The 23,860-nt window shown below is 45.9% G+C and overlaps 2 protein-coding genes across 2 annotated transcripts; one reads left to right on the forward strand and one right to left on the reverse strand.

The window, feature by feature from the left end:
• Positions 1–489: 489 nt before the first annotated feature.
• Positions 490–11,594, reverse strand: invs (inversin). Its single transcript, XM_068758158.1, has 18 exons — positions 11,523–11,594; positions 10,456–10,555; positions 10,036–10,202; positions 8,676–8,849; positions 7,934–8,101; positions 7,651–7,831; positions 7,203–7,312; positions 6,642–6,813; positions 5,877–6,032; positions 5,655–5,776; positions 5,168–5,275; positions 4,972–5,078; positions 4,678–4,887; positions 3,549–3,760; positions 2,844–3,405; positions 2,145–2,296; positions 691–777; positions 490–618 (listed from the first exon to the last, which is right to left on the reverse strand). The coding sequence occupies exons 1-18, from the start codon at positions 11,592–11,594 to the stop codon at positions 503–505; spliced, it is 2,976 nt and encodes a 991-aa protein (XP_068614259.1). The 3' UTR covers positions 490–502.
• Positions 11,595–16,539: 4,945 nt separating this feature from the next.
• On the forward strand, positions 16,540–22,911 carry erp44 (endoplasmic reticulum protein 44). The gene is made up of 11 exons (XM_068756634.1): positions 16,540–16,656; positions 18,572–18,644; positions 19,098–19,137; positions 19,436–19,551; positions 20,214–20,398; positions 20,506–20,621; positions 20,711–20,885; positions 21,030–21,141; positions 21,232–21,373; positions 22,575–22,677; positions 22,773–22,911. The coding sequence occupies exons 1-11, from the start codon at positions 16,597–16,599 to the stop codon at positions 22,881–22,883; spliced, it is 1,233 nt and encodes a 410-aa protein (XP_068612735.1). The 5' UTR covers positions 16,540–16,596; the 3' UTR covers positions 22,884–22,911.
• The last annotated feature ends 949 nt before the right edge of the window (positions 22,912–23,860 follow it).

Here is a 23,860-nt window from a genome sequence, read left to right on the forward strand (position 1 = left end):
TTGTACAAACATACACAATAGGGATTGTTTTAAAATGTAAAGACAAGATAACATTTCAAAAAACTGCATGGTTAAGACATACAAATACTGAGTTCTCTTGAGAGGGAAAGCATTTAGAGACCAGTCCATTGTGTGTGTGTGTGTGTGTGTGTCTCTCTCTCTGGCTGCAGGTGGGCTATCTGTATGACCGACTGTTGATAGACCGTCTCATTCTCCACAACCAGAGGAAAGGTTATCTTGGTGTGTGTGTGTGAGAGAGAGAGCGCAATGGCGAATGAGGGAGAGTCCGTGTTTCACAATGGATGAAAGGTTATCTTATACACGCACCGTTTCTGTAGACTTAACCCCCCACCCTGTGAGGTCATGGCTCTGATGTCATATGGCTTAATTTTAGAAAGCGTGGCGTATTGAGCGAACAGTGTGTGCAGTAATTCCATAGCGGTAAGGCGTCCAGCCAGCTGAGGAAAACATCAAAGGGTACGGAGATGCGCGTACTTTGATTTCAATGTTTCCCCCGGCCTCGAGACGCCTGTCCAGCAGTATGTGGTCTCAGGTGGTAAGAGTGCTGCTTGGCTTGACTCGCAGCATCAGTCAGGCGCACACAGTCCACACCGCTCACTGCAAAATAAGGGTATAACTTTTAGTATTTCACGTCACAAACTACACGCCTGTGTATAAAGACGCACTTACATTGGCTCTGGGCGCGCAGCGGCATTTCCAGGAGCAGCCGTGCTTGAGAGGCACGAAGTGAATGCCCTCGTTTGGACACAGAGTTGCCTAAAAGAGAGCAATTTCTTATTCCTTCAGAATAGGTTCATCATGTGCAAAGATTTAAGAAGCTAATGCCACATAAAACTTGTTATTTACCCTATTTATGGTATGAAGAGAGACGAACCAACTCTGTGGAAAAGTGCTCTTTGTAATTAACGAGTAACCTCAGTGGAGACGGAGTCTCCAGGATTTAGGTAAAATCAATCAAACATGCGTTCAGCAGTTCTTTGGTACATGTAGTTTTGTTATTTGTGATGCAAACATGTATTTTACTCTACTGTGCATGTAGCTACAGACACATTTATTGGAGCTAAATTAACAGAATGTAAAAATATTCATGATGATTAACAGAGATTTGTGAAACTGTCCGGCACTGTGCAAAATATCTGTCAAGCTATCGTAAAAAAAAGCAATGTGAGACTAAGTCTCATGAAATTGTGTGTGTGTGTTTAGCAGATTGTTCTATGCAAGTCGTCTGACATTCCCCCCTGACGGCACTGAACTTTTCAAAGTGCCAGAACTGTCAGAGAGCTAGGAGGAGAGGAGGAGGAGGGGGGGTGAGGTGAAAAGTGGGAGGGGAAAAGCACGTCAGGAGGTTGGGACAGGGCGAGGAGTCTCTGAGCGGGAATGGCGTACATGCTTGTATCTTTTGGCGCAGCAAGGTTTCTGCCTGTTCTCCCATCATCACCTGGTGATGTGTGATGAAGGTCAGGCCTGTCTGCGAGGCGAAACCCAACCAGGCTGATACTGTCCTAGTATGTAGATGAAGATGGAAACACCACCCAGACATTTACACGGGATCCTGATTGCAAAGCTCGTCCTTTAAAATGATGACAACCTTTTTGTTTTCACCTCCTTCCTTTAAAATCCTTCAATTGCCTTTCCAATTGCTCCCAAATTATGTCTTCGCTTGATGGACGAGTTATAAGAGAGCAACAAACAAGAGTCAAATTCCTGCTGTGTTTTCATCTCTGGTCCTTAAATCTGAACACAAAGAAGTTACAAATTCCAATATCAGTTTTTTCTTCCTTTTGCTGGTCCAGCATCAGAAAACAAAGCCACAATCTGTTCCGTTCCCAAGGCTCGAGTAATGACCAGAAAGGTGTGACCTCTGACCTTTGGGGGGGTCTCAGAATTAGTTAACACAACAAATAGCCGATCAATCGTACACCCTGCCAACAAGCATGATACACAACGACTATGAACTTAGGTAAATGTGCTGCTCAATGATATATACATTTATACATATTGTACGTGTATTGCCCGCTTTTGCATCCCCCTTGTGACCCAAATGGGTCAGAGTCGGTATCTCACTCTTTGAGGCCAGATGCACACAGATGTTCCGACCCGGTGAAGAGATGTTGTGCTCTTACCATAGATACTTTGCAGCACTGAGCTCTGACTCACTAGTGGCTTTGTGAGTGAAGCTCCGATTTCCATCTTCTTCCTGTTATAGCCTTGCTTTGATTCGCTCGGCTCTGCCTCCTCGTGGGCTTTTACTTCTCTCTGCCTGCGTGCATGAAACCTGCAGACACGCATTCATGCCAACGCATACATGTGCACCCGACTCAGTAAAAATAAAATCTCAAACAGCGTTCAAAGGTCTGAGAGCTGGCATGTCCTCACACTATAGCTCAGTGAGGATAAACAGGGTTTATTCTCGGCACTTAATGGGCAGCATATACAGAATATAATGGTGAAACTGAATGGAAACAGAGGGCCTCCCGTGGCGGACTGGCAGCCTCTAAGAGAAACGCAGGCCGCGGAAGCGGGAGGGAAAAACAAAGAGAGGATGCTGGTAGCTATTAGAGCAGTGCGGGTGAACTTTTAGCCTCTTGTTAAACCAGTATGAACGCTTCTGATTACAGCCCGTCTGTCCCCCTGCCTTCTTTCTTCACCCATCTCCCACGGCTCGAGTGCTGATGGCATCCAGATTTAATAAAAAGAGGAATGGGTTTGCATGTGAATGAGTGGGGGAACATGCGGGCATCGCATGGCGCTACATATCTGCAGCCAGATAAGCCTCAGCTCCCGAGTCCTTCAGAAACACAAACGCAGGCACGTAAACTCACCTTCGCCAAGCTTGTTGTATGACGCGTGCAGCCTCATCTTTGGTCCTGCACGGCTCTTTGTTGCGTTTCCTGTGTGCGCGTGTTGGCATGGGTACGTGTGCGGCTGATTTGGTCTTTCTTTTGAGGTCTAGAGAAGAACTTTTCCTGTCTGGGTGAGTTGGATCTTTGTTGGTGGCATTTTCTAAAGTTTGCTCCTTGTGATTTTGGTGCTTTTGTGCAGCGGCGTGGGCACCGGTCTTGCTGGGGGCGGTCTGCACAGTCATGAGATTGTCCCTCTTTTTTACAAGGACGCATTCTCTGGTAATGGTGTCGGTTAAGTCTGCTGTGGAAACACAAGAAGGAGGGAGGGAAGGACGTTCCCTGACTTTGGGCATGGAGGGGGATCTGTATTTGAGGCAGACTGGCTGGGTGCTGCGGGCAGCAGAGTGCAGTTCCTTCAGCCTGGCAGTCTGGGCTGCGCCGGGAACGTTGTCACCTGCCACGTGACGCTGGCGGCTCGCAGCATCAGGAAGCTCACGCGGTTCAGCGGCCCTAGATCTTCTGGATGATCTGTTCTTTTGGGCTAGTCACAGTGTAAGAAATGAAGAGAAATGAAGGTTACTAACCTTGAATGTGCAAATTATTTCGGCTTTATTTGTGTTTACTTGTTAATTTTCAGTAAAAAAAAATCTCACACGTCATAAGTTATCAATGAAACAGTGCTACCTTTGTGTCTCTCCTCTTTGATCTTATGGTGTTCAGCATCGGGTGATTTCTTTGTTTCCACTATTGAGTCATTCATGGATAAATCCTCAATAATGTTGACTAAGGAAATCCTTTCTTTCTCGGTTTTCATCAAAGGAACCTTCTGTTTTTCTGCAGGGGACATGGAGACTTGCTGCACAGCTTCCCGTCGCCGCTGTTCTTCCTCTCGTTTCCTGAACCCAAAGACAAGCAGTCAGATTCTAATTATGGTGAACAGAAATACAGCATGTCAACACAGTCCAGGAATATGTTTTACCTCTTGAACATGTCACTGTAACGTCTGAAACGTGTTCACGCCAACAGTTAATGAATGACATGTACTATATTTATCTACAACATTTAACATGTTCAAACAAACAAAATCAAACTTTTCATGATGGCAAGATGTGGTAGAATAGTCTAAATATTTTGTTGGGAAACGTTTATATACGTGAGACTACCCGATTCATTTTCCCTTTCAACGTTGCGGAGGCAAGTAAATGACAAAAGGAGAGCAAGCCAGACGGGAGAGACGGCAGGAAGACGTATGTGTGTGTACAGGGATGACAGAGACAAAGACAGATATGAAAAGAGTGTGACTTCCCATAAAGGTGAGAGAACGAAGACCGAGACAAAGAATGAACGCAGGATCGGGTGTGAGCGACGACCATGATACGTAGACGTGTGTGAAAAAGGGATGTTTATGAGCATGAAAATCAAATAATGGTGACGAAGGGCTCAGAATTTATGCAGCTCTGCATGCACACAAATATCCATCCATTTTCTTCTGTTTTTCTGCTTTGAGGGTCACAGGAGTTCCTGGAGCCAATCCCAGCTTGCTATGATGGGCGGGGCACATCCCGAATGTGTCGCCAGTGCATCGTGGGGCCACACAGAGGCTTTTGGAGGAATCAATTCACCTAAATTGCATGTTTTTGAAGGCGAGAATAAACTGGAGAACCCGGAGAAAACCCACGCAGACACGGGGAGAACTCCGCACATAGGACTCAAACCCGGTACCTTCTTACTGTGAAGCGACAGCGCCAACCACTACACCAGCGTGCCGCCGTGCACACACATAAATACGCGTTCATGTGTGCCCGTTTCTCACTTGGCAGCATCCTTGCGCAGCTGCTCGTGCCTCATGAGGAGCTGCTTTCTCTCCCTGAAAGCTTTGCGGACGGTGTAGCCCTTGTAGACAGCCTGGATGGAGGCAGCAGCAATGTCCTGGATGGCTGCTATGGACAGAGCACCATGCTCCAGCATGAACTGAGTCACCTCACTGTGCCCACCCAGCAGAGCGTAGTCCAAAGGCGTGTACCTGCACAACACGAACACCATTCATCCACCTACGAACCTCTACACCCCCATTTGGTTGCTCCTTCTGAACTAGCGCAGCCCTCACCGCTCCTCAGTGTGCTCCATGTGATTAGGGAAGGCGTTGTATCCCAGTAACAGTTTGACAGCATCCAGGTAGCCATTGTTACATGACCAGTGGACAGCAGTCCGCCCCTGCGCACAGACAAAAACAAGCACCCATTCAACCGCTAAACGCACAAGGGGACGTGGAATCATTCATGGACGTATGAGACGACTCTTACCTCTTTGTCCTGTATGTTTGGGTCAGCGTTGTTCTCCATGAGAACAGCCATGCAAGTGATGTAGCCGCCGTAAGCAGCGCACTGCAGCGGAGTCCGTCCTGCTTGGTCCTGCACAGGAGGAGTGGAATATTTAACAATTCAAACAATAAATCAGGATTTTAGTTTCAGATTCATTCGGGTTCAACACTTAAAGCTACACAAAGGACTTACTTTTCACACCCAGTAATTCATAACGAGTGCTGCAAATTGCTATTCTTGGGGGACAGAACAATGTTGAAAACGACTTACTTATTTGAAGTTACCTTTAATGTCATATTAGTGCTGTCTATACACCGGGAGTTCCTCTTGTGAGGTAGGGTAAAAGCTGTAAAGCTGGAGCTGTACAGCCCAGAGAATGTAAAACCTCTCCATTTTCCACGTGTGATTTAGACCATCTCGGGTGTCGTGTTCCACGTTCTGCATAGTTATTCAGTTTGTATATTCATACCTGCACATTGGGGCTAATCCCGTTTTCCATCAGTATCTGGCAGACCTCAGCATTCCCTCCCAGAGCGGCCCAGTGCAGAGCGGTGTGACCGTCCACGTCCACCAGGTCCACCTGTGCAGAACCTTGATTCATAACACGTGCATCTAAGTTGAGGCGCCGCACTGAGACATAGCACGTGTCATTAATGGAACGCTTTACACACATGCTACATATTATACCCACCTTTGATTAGTGTGAGTATCACATCTCTGTGTCCCATCTCACAAGCGCGAAACAATGGCGCGTGTTTCATCACGTCCAGAGAGTCGACCATGGCGCCCCTCTCCAACAGCAGCTTCACTGTGCCCACATGGCCCGACAGGGAGGCCGCATGGAGTGCTGTGTGAACACACACACACACACACAGCTGAAATAATTGAGCCGGACAATAAACAACCTGGCGACTCCTCGTTCATCTGCCTCCTCTTTGCTCATTCCACTCCAGGCTGGTCAATAGAGGGTTAAACAGACAGCAAGTTAATGAGGAGCACCACACTTAAGACTCCTCATGACCCCCCCCCACAGTACAGACTAGCTCCTCTACCTTTCGCACCGTCTCAGTCGTTGTTTATGAATGCATGAACAATGACAACCTGACAGAGGAGCCATCTCCATGGCGATTGCACATCCACAGCGCACTGGTGGTAAATGCGTAGCGTAAAGTCACGTGCACTTTCATGTGTAACGGTATACGTCAGAGGACAATGCTGGAAGTCAGTGAAGTGATTTCACTAACTGTAACTCTTCCCTCTCCCCGTCAGTCTCGTGGTCTTTCAGCCAACTTGGGGGGGGGGGGGGATCCCCTGTGACATCATCAGACTTAGACTAAATTAAGTGAGCAAAGACACAGGATTAAAGTGTGAGCCTTGGCGTGTCTGTACGATGTAATTTACCAGCACATTTATATCATCGAAGGATAGCCGCCATTCCTTCTTTTAACGTGCTCACCAGTGCCTCCATACTTGTCGGACATGTTGATGTCAATGTGCGGAATTTGGGCCAGCATGGTGCGGATGACATCATCACTGCCCTTCCCAGCTGCCCACATGAAGGCAGTCCTTCCCTCCAGATCAGGGTCATCTTTCACAGATGGGTGGGACAGGAACACGCCCACTGTCTCCTGCACACATTTGGATAAAGGAGTAGATGCATTCATTCTTTTTTTCTCTCTCTATCATTTTAAAATGAGGAGGGGGCTTACTTCACCGTTTTTATATATGATGCACAAACCACTTGACGGATGAATAGAGCAAAAGTAGAACCAGTGAATTTTGGGAGAAGACAGAAAACTGAGGGGAGAAAAGGGTATGCAGCAAAGATCACTGGTGGAAACTGAACCAGCAACATTGCAGCTCGTTGAGTTCAAGTTTACGCTAAATGATCAAGCATATCAACTGTTAAGTGCCTCCATTTTCAAATGGATGTATTCCGTTTTATTTAAGGGCTGACAGACGATGGCTGAGCAGTTTTCTCTTTGTCTCTCTTTGTGTAGAAGTACATACGACTCACCGCATTGTTGCTCTGAGCACCGTAGTGCAACGGTGTTGCTCCCTGGCTGTCTGACGGAATAGTGCCCGATGTATTCCTCTCCAGCAGCAGGTGAACAATTCTGGCGTGGCCTGGGAAACATTAGCTTACATTAGAGGGACAGTGACAAATGATGACAAAGACATATACAGGCTCTTAACGCTGATTAGACGGTTACTAAACGGCATTTTTGTGCACGGCTATTAAAAGAGGTGGAACTAGAAAAGTACTCCTTTTGTCTCCCCTATACCTCTGAGAGCACAAATCTCCTCCAAGCAGCTCATTCCCCTCATAATTAGATTTACACTGTCCACATGTTGATCTGGATCAGCACCAAAAGGTGCTAAATTGTTCTTGGTATCTTTATACACTGTCACTCAGCAGCACTGAAGGGTCCAGCGGGTCACGAGCAGGATGTGCGTTCACCCACCGAGCAGAGCAGCCCAGTGCAGCGGCGTTCTGAAGAGGTTGTCATACGCTGTCACATTACAGCCCTCGTAGGACGTCAGCACCTCCGCCACCGACTCGTTGCCGTCTGCGACAGCAAAGTGCAGCGGCGTCCGTCCCTCGTAGTCCTGCCAATTCAACAGGGACTCGGTGGGCGCCGCCTCCTTCACAGACACAATCACAAGAGATGATAAATGGACGTGGCCACTACCCTGTGAGGACGGAGGGTACTTGGGGACAGATTCAGAGTGCGTTATAGTGCATACCAGTATGCAGCGGACAGTCTGCGTGGCGCTGGCCTCCTGATTATTTGCTGCCCAGTGCAGAGGGATCTTGCCCTCGCTGTCTGGGATACCAATATTAGAGTCGTGTTTGATCAGAAGGCGAACATGTTCAGGCCGATTATAAAACGCTGACCAGTGGAGAGCAGTTTGCTGCACAGGGAGAAAGTTGAAAAGAGAAAAAGGAATGAAATTAGGTTTATTGCAACTCCAGGGTTTGAGTTTTCCTTTTATCATAAAAAATAAATAAAAATAAACTCCAGAGAAAAGGAAAACTGCGGCTATGCACAAGCACAATGTTCCTACTCAAGATCCAGCACGAGATAGCGAACCAGACACGTCTCCGTGACGGCTGCTGGTTATTGAGAGATCTGCCGAAACTACTGTCATCTGACATGATGATGCATATTGGAGCATTTCAAAAGGAGCTTCTGATGTCAGATACACATCAGCGCCAGCAGAGAGGAGACTGCGTGATTGCGGTTTTAGAAAAATAAGGAAGTACAAAGCCACAGATTGTTAAATTGTTCACTGCTGTGTGAGTGTGCGTCTTTGTGCGCATGACCTCAAATTCTTTACAAACGATCATCAGCCAGTGTCTTATCTCGTTGCAGTTTATTTGTCAGACGCCGAGTCTGGCTGGTTTCTGACCACAAGTGAACTGTGGATAGTTGGGCAGACAAGCAATCTTGACACAACTTCTTTCAATGAATCGGTAAAATGGCACCTTGTTCTTGTCTTGGGTGTCAACCTCCCCGGGTCCGATGTGTTTCAGCAGCAGGGCGAGGGCTTTTGGGGAGGGGTGTCGGGTGGCCAGGTGGAGGGGGGTCATCTCCTCTAAATCTTTCTGCAGCCAGTTAGCGCGCCTGGACAGCAACAGTTTCAGGAAGCGTACGTTGCCCTGCAACATAAAACTACTGTGGTAAACATCAGCAGCGACGCACACACACACACACACACACACACGCAGACACACACACACACACACACACACACACGCACACACAGACACACACACACACAGACACCCGAAGCTTTTAACGCTGTCGGATTCAATCCGCAAGCCATCCATCTTGGTTCGCTCCTCTTGCCTCTCCTTTCGAGGTCCAAGATGATCCGTTTAAGAGTAAACACCCCGGGTCTGTGCCCGCCGTCGCCTCCACAGCTCCGCCGCCCCTCCTGAACCAGCTGGTGGGCCGGTGAGTGATCATGCAACAGCTGTCGCCAGGCGCCAAGGTGTGTGTATTCATGGCAGCGCGACTGTGTGCACGTGCGTTTTGTATATTTGTCATGCTGTTACCACAAAGCCACAGTCTGACAGATCTATCTTGTGTGTGAGCACGCATCTCGACTGTGAACGTGTGTGTGCGTGTGTTCCCGTCCTCCCTATTCTCAGTCCAATTAGATCGGTAATCCCTGGCCTCTCTCCCCGTCTCAGCCATTTATTGATCAGATGTCAAAGAGACAGGCCTTCCCATCGCTAACATCCCCAAACACACACTCACACACTCACACACACGCTCCAGATCTATGAGACAGACTCCAATAACCTATTACCTCCTCTCTTTCTTCCGTGATATGATGATCCTGTACTAGCACACTCCCACAGAAGGTGGCTGTGAGAAAACAGATATTTAATCAGATATTAATATGATTACATCCCACTGGTGTCCTGACACACCTCTCACCCCAATAGCGTTCTCAGGTTTTATTCTATCCACGATCCTCGGTCAGGATTGAGGTGAAAAGAATGTAAAACTTTTCTTTTTCCTGTTTAATGGGTCAAAACGCTGGTTTTATTCACCCAGAATGATCCTTTATTTATAAGTGTGTGTTAGTGAAAGTAATAGCTATAAAGTCTATGAGGCATAATTGTAATCGGCAGATCCCCCCCCCCCCAATCAACCTTAAGCCATTAATACGACCACTAGGGGGCACTGGCTTCCTACTGACTGTCAGCCTGCAGAGATCTTTATACTTCAACATTAAAAACTCATCACTTCTCAATCCTTCAAATAATTATACGCCATCAACAGAGCTGAGACACGCGTGAAAGTCTAGATTTGTGCATTCGTGGCTGTCCGGACCTTCAGAGAGGCAAGGTGCAGAGCGGTGCGCTGACTGTGGTCAGTCTTGTTCACGGAGGCTCCGGCCTTCAACAGGATCTCGGCGCAATCCAGGCGGTCGGCCAGCACACAGTACATCAGGGGGGTCCGGCCGAACTGGTCTTCATGGTCCCGCAAGGAAGGATCTGCTACAGTACATACATAAAAGAGGAGTATCATGGGTCTGCTGGAGCCTAACTTCTTATATTTCTAATAGAAATCAATAAATCAACACATTACCGGTACTTTATTACACATTAATATCTAGAGAACCCCGTTTGTTGACATCGTCGTCGTCGAGTGGTTCAGAAATAGACACAATAAAGGCAATGTCCCAAATTTGGCGGCTGCTTGCTATACCTGAACAATGCATTTAATATAGCGAGCAAAGCTTCATGTTACCTGTGATGAGTTTCAGGAGGCTGCTCCTATCCCCATTGACAGCAGCAGCGTGAACCTGTGAGCCCAGAGACGCGGGTCCTGGGCTGGATGTCGCCGAGGCCTGCAATAAAAACCAGAGATTACAACTCCTGCAGCAACGGGCACTCGGCTCAGCATTCACGGGTTAAACACGGCGACGTTACGCTTCGTCTCACAACCGTCTTAACGCTTAACGTTGTAGTTAACCGCCACATCCACAAACGCCATTGAAATGTTAATCAACAGTTACGAATCAGGTTACATTTCCACCTCACATGGATTATTTTATGATTTCTTATTGTCAATAGGAAAGAGCATCGGTTTAAAATTAGAACTTTCCTATGGTGCATAGGAAACACCTGATGCTACGTTAGCGGACAGCCAAACAATGAAACTGATATATTTAGATGCTTCTTTACAATATGGCGATATGGCGTGTGCATGTGTGTGTGTGTGCGTGTGTGTGTGTGTGTGTGTGTGCTCCTGCTGAGGGGGCTAAATCTCTTCCTGGCCCCACTTAACCAAAGCCCAGTGAAAGCTGGGCAATCTGCAGACAGGAAGCAGCTGGGGAGGGGGAGACCCTGCGTGAGTGTGTGAGAGGGGGGGGGGGGGGGGTCTCTCTTCATGTCTTATTCATGTCTCATTAATACTGCAGTATGCCTGGCTGTGTGCGTGTGTGTGTGTGTGTGTGTGTGTGTGTGTGTTTGGTGGGGGGGGGGGGGGTGTCTTCGAGATGTGGGACAAGCCCCGTGGGCCACAACACAGAAATCAATTATTGCCCCTAAACACAGAAATGCTAGAGGCACAAACTGCTGGCACAATCTGAGATTTCTACAAGACATTTTCATTAACGGTCACATGATCACCTCCGGTTCACGACCTTGAGAACTTTCAGAGGGAAGAGGTTTTATACAACAGAAAGTATTCATTAAACATAGGAAGATTAATCCAGAGCTCTCTTCTAAGCTATTAAACTCTCAGGTATAAAAAAACTGAATAATCCAAAGGCATGAGAGAATACTCTGATGTTCTCCATTCTTCCCTCTCACCCCCCCGCCCCCCGCCATCACCTCATAAACAGTGCCCTTGTAGACACTGCGTGCAGCGTGGCAATTACCCATCATGCACACTGCTTTGTCACGCTCTGCCAAGCAGTGGCAGAGGTTCAACGCAGGTTAGTTAATGCATTTACTGTAAAGTAGGTAAAAGTGTGTGCATAACGGGAGGCAGGGAGGGAGGGAGGGGGGGGGGACTGTATGCGCTGCACCTGAAGGTGTGTGAGCGTCCGTGTGTGTTTGGCACATGTGCCTTGCCATGGGAAGCGATTTTCCGTGATAGAGAGTTTTTACAGGGGCTTTACAATCAACCACAAAAATCTCTAATTCACAATGATTACTCTGTCAGCAGCGCACGTGCATGCAAACAAACACGCAGTCTATAAATACTAATATCTAACATGTGCAGGAAGAGCAAAGTCCCCAGAATGAGTAATATCACGGCTTTGATGTTAAAGTCTTTGTACGCAGAAAAACTAAAAGAGAATGAGACACTTTATAATCTCAACAAAAACTATTTTCATACTTTCATTTTACTTTTGTTGACATAGTTTGAACTTTTATTTTTGCAATTTTGGAGTCAATTAGAAAAACCCACGGCAGCCACAATAAAAACATTAATTGATTCATGAATAATCTTAGGTGCAAGAAAAGTGCCTTTTTTTTTTTTCTACCTGAACGCTGACATGAGGGACACGAGTCGATATTTGAATCTATGCGTGGAGCTTTCTTGTCGCCAAGAGCAGCCAATTAGAGTTTCATGAGGATCCGAGTGTTTCGGAAACACCGACAGTGCATCCAAATTTGGCTAAAAAGACTTTTGTGATGCAGCGACTGAAATCAAACAAAAGAGGGTGTAAAAACAACATCAGGTCCCGTTGAGAGGCTTGGAGTGGTCTCATTTAGCCATTCATGCCACTTCCTCAGGGAGCACTCCACTTGTTATATCAAGACAATAACTCGTATTGATCGCGGCCTGAGATCCGGACCAAGCGATTGTGCATCTGTATAAGCATTGATTCATGCTGATGCTGACATTATTTAGTCTTTATTCATATTCGGCCTCGTATAACCGGAGTGGGTTTAACAAAGAATCCACACACACTCCCGCTAAAACCTTTCAGCACACAACAGGAGAGCTGCACACATCCACGCGATTGCCTCCTTAGACAAACACACCAGACACGTACTGTAACTAGCATTTGAATTAATGCTGTTGAGAGACAGGATGTGTGTGTGCGTGTAGATAGCCGACACACCCACACACGCGCGCACACACACACAGGGTATATTTCAGTTTATGAGGTTTAATAGAGTGGGTTTAAGTTTTTACAGGTACCACCTAAATGCCTTTGTGTGTGTGTGTGTGAGAGAGAGAGAGAGAGAGAGAGACAGAGAGGGGGGGCAGATGACAGGGATCATTCCCTGTGTTTTGAATGACAGGTATAAAGAGAGGAGAGATTATAATATCAACCCACAAGGATGCTCAGTCTGTAAAGTCTTTTTTCTGGGGACTTCCTGATTCCCAAAGGACCAATGAGCTGGCTCCCTCAGCTGGAGGCTGAGCCCTGGGGTACAGCAGGGCCAATCAGCAGGGGGGGAGAAGGCTGAGTGACACACAGATTGGCTAATTTACATCATTACTGCAATGCATCCTGACAAATGAGCCCCCAGGGTGTGAGCCAATCACTGGGGAGAATAATGCAATTAGGCGGGACCACATCTGTCAATCTCACAGCCATGGGGGTCAGGTAGTGACGCCCGTGGCTAAAACACCCCAGCCTGCCGCCCGTCGCTCACTCACACACACACACACACACACACACACACACACACACGCCATCGATACATGTGGACACATAGAGAGCGTGAACATGCAGATCAGTTGCACTGACGTGAAATGCAGCATGTATGAGTGCATTCAGGGTGCACAGCACAGCAGAGGCTGCTTCTCCATCCTCCTCCTGGGGGTGAAGGGGGGGGGGGGGCTGTGAGTGTGACTGCTCGAGGTAAGCAGAGATTGACTTCTGCTCTCCAGAGCATACGTGTGTTCATAGCCGCATACATTTGGGTATCTGTGTGTTTACCTTTGCCCATGTCTTTTTACCCACTGGGGGGCTCCCCCCCCCCCTGAGTTGTTTACGCTCTCACAATAAAATTTGAAAGCATAGGGCATAGGTGCAGCATTTGACTGGCATGCCAGCAAGCACTGCTGGTAACGGGGCTCGTCTTATTCTCATTAGGGTCTCACGCGGTACTAGCCGGCAGTTCTGCATAGCACGACATGATCTGTGGTGTGAGTGAGCCGATAGATGCTAACGCACACCGATCGGGCAGCGTTGGAGATTATAATCAGAGGCATTGATCACAACCAGACTCTGCTCCAATCACGGTTTAGGACCCTTCAATGACTTCAGCGCCAACCAAAAAAGAAAGACGAGTGTAAGACTTAATTAAATAACATCCCCAAAATACGCGCACAACTTCTGCAGCAGTGATCTGATCAAGTGGCCGCCACTGTCAGGCCACTGTTTGAGACAATGAGAGTAAGTGGAGCTGTGTGTTTTGTGTCATCCCATTATTTCCCTAATGAGCCGCCCCTCAGGAGGGGGGAGACGGCAGCACACACAGAAAAATACAGACCAAGAAAAAGACGAGCAAAAAGGAGGAGGGGGGGAGGGAGACAGAGACCAGCTCGGGGACTTTTTCCTCTTCTCCCCTCCTATCACTTTTCAACACCTCTGAGTCTAATTGGACTAAAACTGTGATCTAATTAAATGTCCAATTAAAGTGCAGAGAGCAATGTGCCCACCGGCGAATCAGAGTACAGGGACATAATCAGCTGGAAAAACAAACAAGAAAATCAATGTGGGCAATGCGAAATAGGGAGAGATGAAATCAGAGTGCAGGAGGAGGGCTGTGCACGTGTGCCACGTTCAGGGTGAAAGGACATTGCATTTCACCTGCAGACATGCTGCAAAGAAAAAAACAACACCGCGGCAACAAAGGCAAAGTGACTTTTCTCTAGTGACTCTTATTAGTCAGTCTAAAATGGAAAATATCTACAAATATTCTGTAGCCTTGTTGATGTAAGGTCGCGGGAGGGGTTGGAGCCTTATCTGGGTGATATTAGGCAAGAGGCAGGGTACACCCTGGACAAGTCTCCTCCACAAGTTATCAGTTCATCTACAGAAGGCCACGGAGAGACAAACAACCAATCACACTCACAGGCCATGTAGAGTCATCACTTTACCTATGCTGCATGCTTTGGATTCTGGGGGAAGGCCGGGGTATCCAGATATCAAGAACATGTAAAGTCTACTCAAAAAGGTCCCAGAGTTTGAACCCAGAAAATAAAAAATCTATTTCATCACTGTCAGACAAGCATGATTTTATATTTGCTAAGGGCTTGTCACATATCAGACTTTTTATTGGCTCTAGTGAGCTGTTATTAAAATATTATGGGGGGGGGTCTCTAGCCTGTCTCAGGGGACTTTGGGTCCTTAGTTCATTTTCCAATGGCACCGTGGCAATAGCGCATCACAGCCCTAATCAATCAACTCTCTCTCTACACACACATCTGTGTTTGAATTCACATTACCGTATAGCAAATTAATATTAAAAAATATTTAAATGTGTTTTTTTTTATAACAGTATTTATATCATGTTGCCAGATATTGTATAGATTTGATCTTATTTATTTTCATGAACGAGAACCTTCTGCTTTTTAGTCTCTCCATCACTCATGGGCGGGCAGCAAGAGATAAATATCTTCCTCTCACTCCATCTGCGAGCTGCTCACACACTGTGAACCCCCTACGGACAGCTTTAGCCCATGAAATATTAATGCTGGGATTCAATTCAACATTCCACCTTAATCTCACTGACAATTAAGCTGTTAACACGCATAATTAGATTTGTTAATGCAATCCCAATATTGACTGTAGCGAGATAAAAAAAAAATTACAAACCAGTGGTCCAGGGAAGGACAAACCAACAGATAACTATAGAAGATTAAACAGTTTGGGGATTTATAACACTTTATTAAATCTGGAAAGCTGCTCCGTGTGTTGGAGTCTTACCATAGCTGCGTTACGGGGGTGGGGTGGGGGGGGCACTTCAGCAGCTGTTTCTCTGTTCAGAGCATATTGCGCTCATGTGGATGCACGTCCAGGTCCCCTCCCTGCCCTGATCCTGGCCCATGCAGAGGCAGAGAAAGAGCATCACTCACACACTGAGACCGTCCAACCTGTTCACACAAATATCTGCCAGCCCAACACGGATTACTTTACTGATTACAGTAGAGGGCGGATGCCTCTGTGACATATGCTAATCTATATTTTAATTAATTAATGACACAAAACAATCTTCAGTGCTGTGGGTGCGTTGGTGGATTTAGTAGCAGCTAAATTAATCATTTTTGCTGGACTTCTGGAGAATATGTGCAGAAATCTTACAGAAAGTTGAGCATCAAAAGTTTTTTTTTTTTTTTTAAACCAAGAAAATTTGTACTACAAAATATCTTTTTGCGTTAGTAATGAAACGCATAGATGGATGGTTAGAATAGGACAAGTAGGGCATTGCAAAAAAGCATCCATTATGATGCAACTCCACCCCGTTCAAGAGAAATATCATCTAACGCTATTCATAAAGAAGCAAACAATTATAGAAAATAAACGTATCGTGACATATCGTGACGTAACGTGTCTGCAGATAAAAGTGTCATTTCTTCATTGGTCCTATATTACCGTTTGATGTCCTTCAGGTCGAAATCTCAGAAAGTTCTCTTCTGAGCAGTCTCGTTGAATCAACTACATCTCCCCCTTACTATTGTGAAGGAATATGTCGCCATAGTAAGAGTTCCCCACGTCATCGAAGCCAGCGGTTCAGCGATTTTTAACAACTACACTACCCGTAAGGCTAAGGGAATAACAGGAAGTGCAGCTCGTACTTCCGTGGTCACACCGAGGTTGGTTCGCCGTCGACTTCCTGCTGCGGTAAAAAGAGAGTCGTCGAGACAGAGTCAGACTGGGCAGATCAGAGAGCACCTCCAGAACGACATTATACAATGAGACCGCTTAGAATAGACCCCTCTCTTGATATCTGCTTCGCCACGGTCGTGTTGCTGGTAAGAATATGTATCACATCCTAGAAATACGCACGGCTGCTAGCTAACGGTCGCTAAATGACGTAAAACAATTCGCCGATGCACAGATAGCTGCTAGCTACGTGATGGCATGAGACGGTAAAGTGGTGCTAAAGGTGCTCGACGCGCATTGATTTAGTAGGATCACTAAAAAAACAACAACAACCTGCCGGCTAGATTTAATCTAAAGACTGCACAGCTAATCAAATGAAGCCGCTTGTTAGCCGGCAGCGCTGAGTGACGTTACGTGAAGCTAATGTTTTTACTGCCGGCCCAGGAATGTAACATTCACCTTCCTCTGGAGTTGTGATAACTTGGTCTGGGAGTGAAACACTCGGCGGCGTTAGGAGGACGGCGCGGAGAGAAGAGCTAATTGTTGACATGTTTTTCTGAAGGGTGTGGTTTGTTAAATTAGTTGTGCTTAATGTTCGCCATTCCACGGATGTACACATTCATTATCTGTGCCTATATCCGCGTTGGTCTCCGAATGGTGCTCTCTGGTTGGTGAGTTCCTCTGGTGTGTCTAATTTTCATTGGTCGACGACCCGGAAATAGACCCAGCGGAATATTTGCGCTACTGTGAAAGTTTAGCCCACATTGAGAAGTCAGATCGAGGAGATGTTCTAACTACAGCGGTGTTGTCATTACATTTGTGTCATTCTATATGGTTAAAAAGACACATTGACATTAATATATATATATATTTCTCAGGAAACTATTCTTAGAGCTGAACTGATCAGTCTATTAAATGATAAATCGACAAGTTGTTGGAAAATCAGCCAAAACTGTGCAGTCATAGTAAGTTAAATTAGAATGTTTTCTTTTGTCACCCTGGACTCTGAAACTTGCTGATAGGTATTTTGATCAGTATTTTAACATTTCAGGGATTAGATTATTGAAATCAAGTATGTTACTGAAAAATTATAGTTATAGTAGTTACCATCATGATGTTATATCAGGAAAGGCCGGTAGCGCTCGAGACTCTTAATCTCCGGGTTGTGGGTTCGAGCCCACACTCGGGCGCCCTGCAATGAGCTGGTGGCTTGTCCAGGGTGTAATCCCGCCTCTCGCCCGTTTGCTGCTGGGGTAGGCTCCCGCACGATCATGTTCTTATGATACCTGAATATTTGGGTATATGATAAAGAAGAATACATCACATTTTAGTGTGGATCTGTATGATGTATAATCCCACCCCCAAAATATATTATGTTTCTTTTGCATTGCAAAAAAGACCATGTAATCTGATGGCCTTTAAGTCAATGCCGCTCCGCTGTTACACATATGTTGCTTCTTGGAAAGTTGAAAGGAAAAAAGACGACATTTTGATTGACCATTATTAAGGCATAGATCAGATGCCTGATTAATATTTCAAAGCAACAGTATGTAGCATATATCGGTTAAATTTTGAGATATTTCTCCAGTATCCACACTATTATAATGAATATTTACCATTAGTTAGTCAGCTGATGATGGTAATCATCATGATGTAACCAAGGAATACGTGGAGTTAGAGTCCCTCTTGGGTTCGTCTCCCACAGGAGGCTCTTGATTTAAGTTCACGGTTAAAAGGATCTGCTGTTTGCGTATTGTGAGACTTGGAGTTGTGGTCTGTATTTAACGCTTCGATTGCTGGGGGTACCATAAAGCCAGTCTCATTGGTTCTTTCATTCTTTGCCCTCATTCACCTGTAATTTGGGATATAATTGATCAAATCAGTGCAAATTCAGTTTGTCCATTGGTAGACCACAAATGTTCTAGTTGGACCCGAAGTTCCCCTCTAGGCATCAGTAGAACTTAATTGATCATCATCTTTCTTTTCTCCTCTCCTGCGCTTAGTAGGATGATCTAAAGTGTCTGCTTCCTCACATGTTCCTCTCATCTTCCTCTGTGTCTCTAGGTGATGGGCCTCTCTACTCCCGGAAGAGCAGAAATCACAAGTTTGGAGTCTGGCAATATTGATGACGTCTTAAGTAAGCATCACGCTTTTCTTCAAAAATAGGCACACAATTATTTATATATTTTTGACATTGTGGCATATACAGGTGCTGGTTATAGAATTAAAATATCATGATTTTATTTCAGTAATGCCGTTCAAAAAGTGAAACTCGTATATTATATTCATTCATTACACACAGACTGATATATTTCAAATGTAGGACACATGTCCAGCATCAGGCTGGACATGTGTCCTTGTGTCCTGCTGTTAAGCAGAGCCTTCCGCTTTTAGATTTAATAGGCTGTCTTTTTAGAGGATGTATTGATTTGCTGGATTTTATGCATGTATTTAAAAAAAACTACTTATTATTGAGATTTATTATTGATAACATAATGCATGTTATTAGTCAGATTGTAAGACATTTGATTCTGATTAATTCTATTCACAAAACATTCCTACATTCACTTCCTGTTTATGTTTCTTGCAGATAATGCGGGAGTGGCATTAGTAAATTTTTACGCAGACTGGTAGGTGAATTTCCTCTCTTCCATAGTCGTTGGATCCGATCTGTACGACAAGGAGATTTAAATTAAAGTTCCGACATGACGAATTCTATGGAGGCTTAAATGCTGCAATATGTATATTCGGATTGTAGGAGTTTTATGTTGTGTTTCCTATTTAACTGTGTAGATTTTTGTGTTTTTGTCTAATTAATGGAGGCAAAGCTATTGTAAGCCGTAGTCAAATACTGCAAAACTTAGTAGATGTAAAAGTTCCATTTGATTTAGCCTCACAGCGCCCCCCCCCCCCCAACCTCCCCTACAGGTGCAGGTTCAGTCAGATGCTCCATCCAATTTTTGAGGAGGCGTCTAACATAGTGAGGGAGGAGTTCCCTGATACAAAGCAGGTGGTGTTCGCCCGCGTCGACTGTGACAAGCATTGTGAGTATTACTGATGTTTCTGTTCATATTGGAGAGACGGGTTCCAAACAAGCACATCCAGCATCCAGTACGTGAAAAAAGAGAAATGCCCATCACAAGGTGAACCATATATTATTTTAATTTGATCAACAGCAGTAGAATGTGGAAAAAAACCACACACAAACGTAAATAATTCTAAATGATACAGTGCTCTAATGCCTTAAACAATCCGTGCGTACAGAAACAGACACACACACTCCCTCCTCTCTGTCTCTCCCACTATATTTGATGCACATATGTCGACATCGATGCCCAGAACACCAAAGCACCGACACACAAACCGGCAGCCTCAGCCTTTAGAGATAAAGCAAATTAAATAGAATTATTGATGACCTGCAAACTGTTTGAAGACTAATGACAAAACTGCTGCTTCCTGTGAAGACGGGCGGCTTAGCGACCCCCCGCAGGGAGATTGACACCTGCCACGCGTGTGTGCAGAGAATGTTTGCTCCTGGCAGGGGGACTCTTTCATGTGTGAGATCAGAGATCTGAACAGACTGAGGTCTGAGCACCATCTCTGTCACCGCTCCGCTCCTCACCCATTCCCAGGAGTTTTTATTTTTATTTTTTTTTAATCGACTGCTTCCTCTTCAACTGATTTGTCCTTCTTAACTTCTGTGCAGCGTACATAGCCCAGCGGTACCGCATCGGTAAGTATCCAACGTTGAAGTTGTTCCGCAATGGGATGATGATGAAGAGGGAGTACAGGGGTCAGAGGTCAGTTACAGCCATCGCCGACTTCATCCGCCAGCAGCAGGTCGACCCTGTGAAAGAGATCACGTCCTTGGAAGAGGTCAATACGCTGGATGTAAGTAACAAACAACCTCTGTGTCAGCGACGCAACGCGACTTTACAGTCCTGAAATGAAGTGATATTTCTGGTCTCTTCGCTTTAATTGACCTTTTTATTCAACAGAGGAGCAAGAGAAACATCATCGGCTACTTTGCAGCGAAAGCCTCTGATAACTACCGCACGTATGAAAAAGTTGCCAACATCCTCCGGGACGATTGCACGTTCTTGGCAGCCTTCGGGTGCGATTCCATCTTTTGATCAATCATTCATGTGAAACCTGCGTGTAGTGAAATATTGGGCTCAGTGTCTGTTTAACTCTTACTCTCAGCGAGGTGTCTGACTCCGAGCGCTTCAGTGGAGACAATGTTATTCACAAGCCTGTGGGGGACAGTGTCCCGGACATGGTCTACCTCGGCTCCCTCACCAACTTCGACCTGACCTACGCTTGGACCCAGGACAAGTGCGTTCCTCTTGTCAGGGAGATCACCTTTGAAAATGGAGAGGTTGGTGCCCACATTGATCACGGCCTGCATCAGATATATTTACACGGAAGGAAGGGCCATTCATGGACTTTAGAGGAGGTCTTCCTGTCTGGCCGAACGGCGGCCTCGACTCACTGCGTCTTTGTGTGGGGGCGTGTTTTCCAGGAGCTGACTGAAGAAGGAATTCCCTTCCTCATCTTGTTCCGCGTTAAAGACGACACACGCAGCTTAGAGAAGTTCCAACAAGAAGTAGCTCGCCAGCTCATCAGCGAGAAAGGTGAGCAGGAGTTCATTTTAGTGGCATTATGTCCTCGTCATGGATGAGGACTTGAGCTTTGTGCAGCGGTGATGCGTGTCTCCTCCTCAGGGTCTATAAACTTCCTGCATGCAGACTGTGAGAAGTTCCGCCACCCTCTGCTCCATATTCAGAAAACTCCTGCAGATTGTCCTGTTATCGCTATAGACTCATTCAGACACATGTACGTCTTTCCCGACTTCAAAGACATCAGGTAAGGTCCACCTGTATGTAATTATTTAGTTCTTAATTCAGAAGCGCTGTGTGTGCAGTTGAGTTTAAAAAAATCAATAAAAAATAAGATGCACAATGTGATAAACACTGTTCTCGTTTATTTCCAGCATGTCTTTCTCTCCCATTTTGAATATTAGAAAAATATTTTCAGAAACGAAATTATATGTGTAAAAGGGTGTATCCAAGTATAAATGAGGACTCGTCTACCTGTAATGAACCAATCAATCACCCCACTTTATTCAGGCTGATATATTCAGCATTCTTTCTGACATTTTTGATCGAAAGAACAAGGTCTCCATAAATGAGATTAATTTCACGGAAGGCACACGTCGTCGTCGCCGTCGTCCGCTGGGCTCTCGCCGCCGCGGAAATGTCACACCTCCTAAAATCTGTCCTTTATGAATGGGCCGGGACACCGCAGCTAATGTGACATGATTTGGCACGTGCAATAAGTGCTAAACTAATTCAGTATAATCTAATTTGATCTTATTTATTCTGTCCCCCCCCCACCACCACCATTCTGCCTCCTCGGGTCCCCAATCAGAGTCTGATGAGATAAACAGACGCCCTGAGGACTGACCAGCCCTCCACAACCTAATTGCATCACATCAGCACTGCATGTGGTGCGCGGCTTATAATGACATTAGCACAGCGCTTGTTATATATGTATGTGCGTGTATGTGTCTCTTTGTCTGTGACACACAAGGTTAACTGCCAGCGTGACGGGACAACAGCTTGACCCGTCATTAATAAGCACACTTAACGGGGCAGCATTGATTATGGATTAATGCTGCTTCGTGACGCGTCTGCAGGCGCTAATGTTCTCTGCTGCTGCGGCGAGCCGCGTTGTGTCGGCTCTGACCTGCTCCGTTGCTCCATCAAGTCTGTTTTATTTCTTTTTGAGTTTGGGTGTAGGAATGTCTTCGCTAAATGCTCCAAATGAGAACAGCTTTGAGAACAATGACTGCATCTTTCATTATTTTTGTTGTAGCGTGAAACACGTCATTACATAAATAACGTACAAGGTCGTCTGCCTTCCACTCGTAAGGGGGGGGGAAACACAGTGGGGGCGGGGGCTTCCATTCAATTAATCGCAGAGTTGGTGGTTTGATCCGCTTGCATAAAAAAAAAAGAATATTTAATTGCATACTTTCCTCACTCTCGCGTTATGTCTTTTCTAGTGTCCATGGCAAGCTGAAACAGTTTGTGCTGGACCTTCATTCTGGAAGGCTACACAGAGAGTTTCACCATGGCCCTGACCCCACGGACAGCACGCCTGGGCAGGTCAGAGAGCAGCATTAGCATGCACCGCGTCCTCACCGGATGCTCGTTTTGCTGGTTCACGTGAAACTTCACTGAGCATGACTTTCGCCCCTCAGGAGGAGACGGGAGGAGAAGTAGCCAGCAGCCCTCCGGAGAGCTCCTTCCAGAAGCTGGCGCCCAGCGAGACTCGCTACACCATCCTCAGACGGGACCGCGATGAGCTGTGACCTCGACGGCCTTCCAGTGATCCTGTGACTCAATGACGCGCCCCGGGGTCAGGGAGGGGGTGGAGGGGGTGAGGGTTGGGACAGGCGAGCGGAACAGGACATTAACACCAAGAAGGAAACGTTTATGGGCAGGGGTTTGGGGCATTAGGACATCGATAGAAGTGTTTTTACGTTTATATTTTTTTGAGCTTGTAAATATGAATGTGCTACATGGGAGTCTCATTGTTGGTCTAAATTAAATGCAGTTTTCTTTTACGTCTTTACTTTTCATCACCCAGCTTTTTGTTTTTTTGTAGAAAACCCTGAACGGTTGCCTCAATCCAGTTGTTTGGTTCTTATTTGTGGGGTAGTCCAGTTCCGCCTGATAGGAGGTGCTTGTTTAGTCCCACTAACCTCATGGCTGCATCTCAATACGACTATCTCTAGTCTCTTTCATTTGTGTTGCACAAGTTATAACGCTATGCCTGTTTGAAGTAGTTTTATCTCTCTATCTTCTCCACACGCACTTGGAGAACTGAAGGAATGGGTTAATATTTTTTAAATACTCAGTAGAGGGAGTCAAACTCTTGGCTTATGATAAAAGATAAAGAGACAGAGCTGCTCCAGCCTATTGAGATGCACCCTTCTGTCCCTGGTACTAAATGGTTATAGATTGTTTGTTACAGTGCTTTTTAAAATGATCGCCTCTTTGCTCTTTTTTATAAAACATGTATTACTGTTTTACAACGCTAGGTCACAGTGGATCTAATTAGGATTTTGATTCAATAATCAACAGCAAATGCTAAAATGACAAATGTCACATTTTGGAACAAGCCTAACATTGTCCAACGCCGAGATTATGAAGCCTGGCGGCGGCAGCATCAAGTCGCGCTGAAGGTTCCCCACAGCGGGTCAGAGACAGCTTGTGACAGAGTTGAACTGATGCACGGAATAAAAACGGAAGAAGACAGAAGTACGTTTCACACAAGGCCACAGTG

Source organism: Brachionichthys hirsutus, chromosome 3 (assembly GCF_040956055.1).
Source record: "Brachionichthys hirsutus isolate HB-005 chromosome 3, CSIRO-AGI_Bhir_v1, whole genome shotgun sequence".
Taxonomy (NCBI): Eukaryota; Metazoa; Chordata; class Actinopteri; order Lophiiformes; family Brachionichthyidae; genus Brachionichthys; species Brachionichthys hirsutus.

Bases quoted from the DNA above. Each gene is read 5' to 3' on its own strand.
- invs (XM_068758158.1), bottom strand. From the start codon at position 11,594: ATGGGTAATTGCCACGCTGCACGCAGTGTCTACAAGGGCACTGTTTAT. The intron at 3,406-3,548 runs GTAGCACTGTTT...CACTGTGACTAG, and splicing joins CAAAGAGGAGAGACACAAAG to CCCAAAAGAACAGATCATCC. The intron at 619-690 runs GTAAGTGCGTCT...CTTATTTTGCAG, and splicing joins GCTGCGCGCCCAGAGCCAAT to TGAGCGGTGTGGACTGTGTG.
- erp44 (XM_068756634.1), top strand. From the start codon at position 16,597: ATGAGACCGCTTAGAATAGACCCCTCTCTTGATATCTGCTTCGCCACG. The intron at 16,657-18,571 runs GTAAGAATATGT...CTGTGTCTCTAG, and splicing joins TCGCCACGGTCGTGTTGCTG to GTGATGGGCCTCTCTACTCC. The intron at 20,622-20,710 runs GTGCGATTCCAT...TCTTACTCTCAG, and splicing joins ACGTTCTTGGCAGCCTTCGG to CGAGGTGTCTGACTCCGAGC.